General features: G+C 38.1%; 1 protein-coding gene across 1 annotated transcript; it reads right to left on the bottom strand.

The window, feature by feature from the left end:
- Window positions 1-5,142: 5,142 nt before the first annotated feature.
- LOC106871217 (tetraspanin-3) lies at window positions 5,143-8,313 on the bottom strand. The gene has a single exon (XM_052965582.2). The coding sequence runs from the start codon at window positions 8,257-8,259 to the stop codon at window positions 7,522-7,524; it is 738 nt and encodes a 245-aa protein (XP_052821542.1). The 5' UTR covers window positions 8,260-8,313; the 3' UTR covers window positions 5,143-7,521.
- Window positions 8,314-9,345: the final 1,032 nt, after the last annotated feature.

The raw sequence follows: 9,345 nt of genomic DNA, 5'->3' as shown, positions 1-9,345 counted from the left end.
AAAAATGTAAATAAACAAAACTTCTATTGAAAGCAGAATTCCCATGTTTTCGGCTGCTTTTTCTCACACACCCGTTTTCTCTCTTTCTCTCTCTCTCACACACACCATACTCTCTCTTTCACCCTCATATAAGTACAAAGACACACATACACTCTCCCACCATCTCTCTTTCATTAACTCACATCTTCCTCATCTAAACTTTCCCCAGTTGTCTCTTTTTGATTCTGTCTCTCTTTCAACACGCAGATGTCCCTTCGTTCACCCCTAAAGCGCACTAACTGACGGCCTTGTCAATTTATTTATTCACAGTCCAGATAAATAGATTTCCAGCTTTCTATTAACCCGTTCAGATAACAACATGAAAGCAACAATAAAAAAAGAATAAATGAAATAAAATAAATAAAACAACTAACTGCAAAACCAAACAACCCATAGTGTTTACTTGACAGTATCCAACCACTTTACTTTATTGAACGAACGCTGCCTGACCTCAAATACATTCTTAGACGTTACTTCCCTACTTAGGAAAATAAGACTGTGAAAGGGGTGGAATGAAAATGACAATCCGCTGACGAAACATAGTTTGCTTGGAGAATGCGGATGTTGTTCACAGAAACATGACGTCTTCTCGATATTAATCAGTTACTCTTTTTACATGTTTCAGTCATTTGATTGTGGCCATGCTGGAGCACCGCCTTCAGTCGACGAAGAAATCGACCTCCAGGATTTATTTGTTGTGAGCCTAGTACTTATTCTATCAGTCCTTATTACCGAACCGCTAAGTTTCGGGGACACAAACACACCAAGCGCTGGTGGGGGTACACACACACACACACACACACACACACACACACACATATATATATACTCTTACTCTTTTACTCTTTTACTATTTCAGTCATTTGACTGCAGCCATGCTGGAGCACCGCCTTTAGTCGAGCAAATCGACCCCAGGACTTATTCTTTGTAAGCCTAGTACTTATTCTATCAATCTATTTTGCCGAACCGCTAAGTGACGGGGACGTAAACACATCAGCATCGGTTGCCAAGTGATGTGGGGCGGGGGGGACAAACACAGGCATATACACACACAAACATATACACACACAAACTTATACACACACATACACACACACATATATATATATATATATATATATATATATATATATACGACGGGCTTCTTTCAGTTTCCGTCTACCAAATCCACTCACTAGGCTTTGGTCGGCCCGAGGCTATAGTAGAAGACACTTGCCCAAGGTGCCACGCAGTGGGACTGAACCCGGAACCAGTGTCCAGTGAACTTTTGAATTTTATGGGATCCGTTTCCATTTTGACATATTTTGGTATAATATTAATGAGAGCTGGACCGGTTGAGGTAAAGTAGTTGTGACGTAATGTTATGTGTCCCGAGTTCGATTTTTGTAGTGGGCGGATAACATGGGGGCCAAGTCTTGGATAGATTTTTAAATTGATGCCGACATTATCTGCAATATTGATGGAATATTTTCTACTTCACACAAATGATGTAGCGCTCCCGGTGGCGTTGGAGAGAGTGAAGATTGAGTCTTTTAGTCGACCCCAATAGTCAGTGCCTCTCATTGACCTCTGGAGTGTTTCCACTTTCATAATGAATTGCTTCGTATGGGGAGACCACAATAGGCAACAGTATTCAAGGTGGGGTCGGACAAAAGTAGAATAGAGAAGAATGGTGTGGGCATCTCTAGACCGGAAAGTTCTCAGAATCCAGGAGTACATCTTGCGGACCAAGTCAACCTTGCTGTTTACGTGGGAACTCCAGCTTAGATTCTTATCAACAATTACTCCAAGGTTTCTGGTGTTGTTGGACGACACTAGGGAAGAACATATGGTAATTTGTGGAGTATCCACTTCTCCAAAGTGGATCAAATCAAACTTATCTTCATTTAAAAGCATACTGTTTTTTTTTTCCCGCCCATTGGACAACAGCAGATTCGACTGAAGGCGTATTCGGTCTCCCATACCGTTTATGGTTTTCTGGAGTTTGGAATCATTTGCAAAGATTTTCAATGTAGAATGTTTGATGTTGTCCACTATGCCGTTGATGCAGATAATGAAGAAGAGTGGGCTAGACCGTCTTCTCTCAGTTTCCAACTGCCAAATCCACCACTCACAAGGCTTTGGTCGGTCCGAGGCTATTGTGGAAGACACTAGCCCAAGGTGCCACGCAGTGGACTGAACCCGGAACATTGTGGTTGGGAAGCAATCTCCTTACCACACATTAATTTATTATCTTTTGGCCTTTCTTTACTTTGTCTTGTTTCAGTCATTAGACTGTGGCCATGCTGTGGCACCGTCTTGAAGGTTTTATTCGAAGAAATCTACCCCAGTATTTATTTAAAATCTGGTGCATATTTTATCGGTTACTTTTTGTAGAATCACTAAATTATGAGGACGTAAACAAACATACACAGGTTACAAAGCGGTGGAGGGCTAACATCACACACACATACACACATATATAACTTCCACACAGTTTCCGTATAAGAAATATACGCACAAGGCCTTGGTCGGCGCGGAGCTATATAAAGGAAGACATTAGCCCAAAGTGTCGCAGTGAGACTGAACCCGAAACTACGTGCTTTCTAAACGAAATTGTGAGCCACACAGCCATGCCTATGTTTCCAATAGAAGTCAAAGATAATATTGTTTTAATCGAAGAAATCAGACTGGTGCCATGCTGGAGCACCACCTCGAAGATTTTTAATTATCACACCGACCTTAGTACTTAGCGGTATATATTTTATCACTCTTTTATTCGCTCCGCTAAGTCACATGACATGAACTTAGACAATCTTCTTTTTTAATCAGACAGTGTCTGCAGCAAAGATAGACACACACACGAATACATATCCACATATAAACAATAAATATACGGTTATATATGTGTGCGTGCGTAGACGCGTGTGAATTGACGGAGTTGTTAGAATGGTTGATAGAATGCCTCGTGGTATTTGTTCCAACTGTACTTTGAGTTTGAATCCCCTCTCCCGAGGTTAAATTTGCCTTTCATCTTCCAGGGTCAGTTAAAAAAAATATACTGATTCCGGTTGGTGAGTTGGTTATAAGTAGTATGCGCGCGCAAGTGTGGCAGGCTCCCTGCAGTTGCCTATCAATTCCATTCTCATGGCATCGGTCATTTCGAGGGTATATCAGAAGTCCAAAATACCACACAGTGGCATTGAGCTTCTTGCGCGGAGCTTTACCCGACTACCAAGCCCATATTTTTCGTCATCGACTAAGCGCTACGCTATACATCACGTATGCTTTAAATCGTGACTGACAAGAATTATACGTTGAGGACTATGTTGAAGTTGCTTAAGCGAACTGGATGGAGCGACTGGAGTTGTTAGATCCTCTTAAGTCTAAAGTTTCTGCTCACCATCCCTAATCTAAACTCAGATTTCGCATTTACTGACGATTGGCTGGATTGCTTCCTCATATCATGCCAAATGCTTTTGTATCCTGATTAAAGAGATTTTGTGGGAATATGGGAAGCAGCTGTTTATAAACTGGATGTATTTTATTTATTTTTTTTAAAGCAGAAGTTTTTAAAGTTTTAGATGGGTCTGTCCACAACCACCGTACAGTGTAGAATCTATAAAGTAGTGAGATGCATGCTACATGCTTCGGTGACCTTAGAAAATGTTACGAGATTAAACTGAGCTAATAACAATGGCTATCTGCAAACTTACTATTGCTTCTTACTCAAGCCATTGCAGAGAACGTATTTATCGGAACATTTCCAAATCCCATACTTGTTCTTTGAAAGTACTCCCGCCTATATACATCCATTTAGCAGCTAACACTTTACGACGATATATTTACGTAATTCCAGATCGGTGTTATGATGCAAAATAATATTCTATTAAAGGAACAAAACCTGAAGTTTTGGGGGAAGGGACTGGTCGATTACAATGAACCCAGAATTTCACTGGTACTTAATTTATCGACCCCGAAAGGACGAAAGGTAAAGTCAACCTCGGCAGAATTTGAACTCAACAACGTAGCGAAGGGCTAAGCATTTCGTCCAGCGTGCTAACGACTCCGCTAGCTCGCCGCATTATGATGCAAGATAATATTGCGTGAAAATTGGCATTTTAAATACGATCCTAAAAAAATTCTCTTCGTGTACATATTTAAAGTGTAGCTGAAAAATTGCTACGCATAATGTTCATTGCGTGCTGTCAGCAAAGCTACGGTCCGCCCAGGAAGTGCCGAGGACGGAAACTAGCATAAGTGTGCATTGGTGCTTGATACATATGCTTGAATCGGTAGTAATAGAAAAACAATTGGTGCCACTTGTAAAAGGATTGTTTTAACACCATCGAAGCAAAGATATGCGAAGTGATCTCTACTTTAGAGCAACAACGTGGTTTGGTAATCGTTCATGGCAAAAATTGTGGGATAGAGCACAAATGAAATATTGGTGCTTCCCCATTCTTTTACATATATAAATGTTGTTGAGAGAGAAGAACCCTGTTACAAAAAAATTGTGAAGTAGCTTATTTAGAATATTTTACTTTTTAAGATATTTTAGGTATTGCATAATTTGTTGAAGACTATGTAGCTTGATCTTATTTTATTAACTAGCTATGCACACCGGCGTTGCCCGGGTTTTATGACCTACAGCCACATTGTATTTGTTCATTTATGGGCAGAATCGGCACACGAGTAGTATGAAACAAACAACTCTTTATGAACGTTTCGCGGTCATTTTCTGACGAAGAACGCTGCAATTTCCGTCTACCAAATTCAATCACAAGTGTGGTTGGCCTAGAGCTATATTAGAAAACACTTGCCCAGGGTACCATGCAGAGAGACTGAACATGGAACCATGTGGTTGGGAGGCAAACTTCTCAGCCACAGTCATTCTTGCATCGAGTGTGTGTGTGTGTGTGTGTTTGTTGTTAAATCGAGTATTGTGTCCCACTATGTCCCAAAGTTCATCAACCAGGTAGCCGAAAGATTACTGAATCTTTTGATACCTCATGTCAAAATCGGCAACAGTTTTCGAATCCATAAGGAACACACACACACACACACACACACACACACTTTTATTATATAAGAAAATTTTTCACTGGGTAATTTTGAAAGTGTTTATAGGTAGTGGGAATTTATAATCTAAATACACAAACGGAAATAAGTACAAATTTCTGACGAATGTTTTAGTTATGCAATCAAGATATAGATGTAAAGGAGATTCTACATTAGCCTTAATTATGCAAGGTTTTGTATCGAGACAGTTAGCATTAAGCTGTATTAATCCATCAAGTTATGCAAGACAATAGTTCGACTTAGTTTATTACCTTCCGGAGTCGATAAAAGTACTAGTGAAACACGACGAGAGTAATTTAATAAATTGTAACCCCACCCCAAATTATGGTCAGATACCAATACTAGAAAAAAAAAAAAATATATATATAAAATTACCGTTTTCTATAACTGGGACGACTAACTACATTCTTATCCTGGAAAATATCTCTTAGCAGGTGACTATGAAAAGCAGGTTTATTGACCAGTAAAATACTTTCGTACGCAATGTTGAGAATCTCTGGGTACAGGCAATCAAAGCCGTTTTAATTTATCTCCACATAAACGTTCTATAAACTCACATTTTGCTGCGCAAATAAACCTTTGCAGAGAAGGGGAATAGGAAGACATCGAAACACCTTGCACTGTCTGACATTTCAAATACAATGTTCAACTAATCCTACATAATCAATATCTGCGCAAATACGAGTCAGGAAATTGCTGTCACACGATATTTGCCTGTACTTAAAGGGGGGGGGGGGAGAAATGCAGTGATGCAAAAGAAAAGGCCAGAAGTGTCTAGCTTATGTTTTTATTAGAGTAGACAGGATTTGACCAAGGTTACGATTTGCATTTTATAAAATAGAAAATAAAGTTTCAAGTACAATAATGGAAATACGTTCGAATACTGGATGGTAGGCCTGCATTGAAAATATGCAGTACCGTTTGATTTGTGAGACGAGGAGAGGTTTTTAGTACCTATTCAATGATTGTGCAATTCTAGATTACAAAAATTAAGGAATGTTATGCCCGCTAATACCTTTATTTGCTACGTATCAGGAAAAATCTGTCCGTTAACAGTTTAATTTCAATGTATTTTTATGCAGTTGACATTTTAACAAAATGTAACCCTTTGTCGAATCAGGGTTTATATACTAGCGAGCTTTTTTACTGCATATGTGCGCTGGAAGCAGTGACTATGCTGAAGGCTTTCCGCGGGTCTTTCAAGGTCGTTAACTTTTCATCGAAATCGCTGCAAGCCAACAACGGCGAGAAACACATGTATGGAGAGAGTTCCTGAAAACCGACATTCTGAGATTAACTAAATGTTGTGGTTGCTACATGGCCTGGAGTATTGGACTCAACATAGGTGATGGGAGGAAGAGGAAAGTACCCGATGGAAGGAGGAATGGAAAGGAGCCAGCTACAAAATGCAGATAGTTTTTTTTTTAATAGAAAAAGCGAGAAAGCGACAGAAGATGTAAACCAAGGACTGAAGCGTTCGTGTCATGCAAATTTAAGCGACTTTCCCTGGACGCTGTACAAGTTGTGTAGCAACAGTACCGTTCTAGATTTGGTAGCAATACTTTATTGTAGAAGTCCCGAAGATGGTGAGATGTAGTCAGAAAGTTTCTGAAGAGGACCATTTTTGAGATGTAGTCTTTGCATATAATATTAGCACTCACTAAACAAAATCCTGAAAATCAAGATTTGGCTGATAAAATTAAAAATTCATTACATTGCCGATTCAGTCAATTGGTTACTTCTTAAAGTGCTAATGTCAGAATAGAACTATCTAATCAAGTCAAAATTTAGAAGTTGGTGTAGGATAACATGCAATAATTCAGAATTACACTGGAAATAATCTTGTTAAGATAAGACAAATTACAAGTGATATGAAGTTAGAGGCATTCCAGAAATAACCATTTATTTATGTAAATAAAGCTTTTGTTCGCCTGAAATGAGATTGTTAGAACGCGAAGAAAACTCAGTGTAAAGCAACTCCGGGGAGGTCGTGTGCACTTCAGATAATATAAAAGTTCCTTTCACAAGTCATTGAAGATTGAAATTTGCTTTTAAGAAGCATCGATTCGTTCCACTTTTGGAAAAAAGTATCAAAAATTTAGGCAATTAAAGTTTCATTGATTCTGTATTACTTCTATGGCATAAAATTAGGAACCACAAATAGAGTCTATAGCGAAGAGAAGTTTTTTCTGAAAGCATTGGAAAAAAAAAAAAAATGATTTTGAGAACGCTATAATAGACTCGAACAAAATTTCCACGGTACAACCAGATTTGAATACGTTGCTTACAACTGGTTTTTTTTTTTTTTTTAAATTTTATTCTAAGCAAATAAGCCAAAACTAACAGTCCAATAACTTATAGTCACAATTTTGTTGAAAATTTAGTTTCTTCAGAGACATTTTTAGTAGCTACGGTTTGTTGCTACCGCCATATAGAAGTTTTGAAAGGATTCAGACTGGGTTGATCTGTAAATTCCACGAGATATCTGCCGTAACAACGCGCTAACATAAGCGTCAAAATCTTTAGCAAGACAAAAGCAGCACAAAGTACGCCGATGACAATTTGGTGTTCATAGAGCCAGTGAAACAAAGCTTTAGCACAGCCTGTCGCGTGAACGTTGTTGGCCTCAACAGCATTAATACCACAGTTATATTTATAAGAGATGCAACAAGAATCTGGTACAGAATTGTTCAAATAAGTCGACCACTCAGTGTAGTTCAAAATACCGCAGCAGTGCAAGTTGTTCTGTATAGTATTCCAAGTGTAAGCCGCAGAAATGCTCTCGTTATATTTCCTCTCAGCCACTTGCATTGTATGCACCACAATTTGGCGCACATAAGACTTTAAGGTAAGGCCAACGAGTCCAATAAAAGTTTCAGCAATAACAAGAATGACAAGTACGCAAGAATATACTGATAATAAAATGTATCTTTCTCTTACAACGATCACTAGGCCAAAAATCGAAGTCATACATATTAAGAGGCCGAGGGAAATTATTAGTACTGCTGGTACACTTACGCTATCACGGAAAACTTGTGCATACGCATGAAAGGATACTTGCATGACAGATCCAACAGCAATAAGCACCAACGAAACAACTAGAAAGAATGCGTTCAACAGAATTAATGTACATTTCGCAGAACACGATCCCATCGACATGACGCCTGCTTTGTTTTCTTTAAACTGTAACTCTTCTATAAATTCCTTTTTTTTTTAAAAATCTTTTAAGCATATTGGTAGCAATATTTTCTCTTGTTATGCAAATGAGTTATGTTTTTCAATAACTTTTGATAATTGGTGATATGAATTATCTTTCTATAGTTATTGATGGTTGGTTCGAGCCAGCAAAGACTCGAACCGATTAGTATTATAAAATGACAATTCGCTAATTATTATTTGCTGAAGAGACAAAATGGCTAAGAGCATAAAGGCTCCAAATTTGTAAATTGTGTGTCATTAGTTCGCATTCCACAGTAGTTGCTGTTTAAAGTTCTAAGTGCTTAAAATTAATGTTACGTTTACTTTAAAACGTCAAAAGTAACAATTTTGAATCCTTCCAAATAAAAAAAAATTAAAAAGCTCAGTATAAGTCCTCCTGCGATTCACTAAAAAAGGATTTTAAAGTGATAACCCAAACTAGCAAATTTTCATTCTTTTCAAATTTAAAATAAAATACAGAATTAAATTAAAACAGACCCTATGTCTATAGGAAGTCATCAAAAGATCATTTAAGGCTAAGTTGTAGAACAAAGAATCCTTATATTAAATACTTTGTTTATAGTGAAGGGACGGTACAGGAAATGCAGTGTTGTGACGAACGTCATGTGAAATAACCAGGACAGAAAACTGAGATATGTTTGCTGATCCCGCTATACAAATCTTATCAGGAATATGTTTTATTTCTTAAAATGTTTCTTTTCACTTGATACAGTTGCTTATATAACAGTGGCAGAGATTGTAAGTTTTATACATTTTGAAAGAACAATAATAGATTAAATGAAGGCGGCGAGCTGGCAGAAATGTTAGCACGCCGGGCGGTATTTCGACTGCATTTGAAACTTTATTGTTGGAGTGTGTTCGTGAAGAAAGTTTCTGTTAATTGCTATATCGTTATACCTATTGTTCGACTTATTGTTTAAAAATTGTATTTTAGTTTTCTTCCGAAAGCTATTTGTGGTTTTCCCCTTTGGGGGAAAACATTAATTGCCGGCAAGATGCCGAAAAGTGTGTCTTCGTCGGGTGAAG

The sequence above is a fragment of the Octopus bimaculoides genome, chromosome 2, assembly GCF_046866305.1.
Source record: "Octopus bimaculoides isolate indiv1 chromosome 2, ASM4686630v1, whole genome shotgun sequence".
Lineage (NCBI taxonomy): Eukaryota > Metazoa > Mollusca > Cephalopoda > Octopoda > Octopodidae > Octopus > Octopus bimaculoides.
Note: the sequence above shows the minus strand (reverse complement) of the source record. Positions and strands in the feature narration are given on the sequence as shown.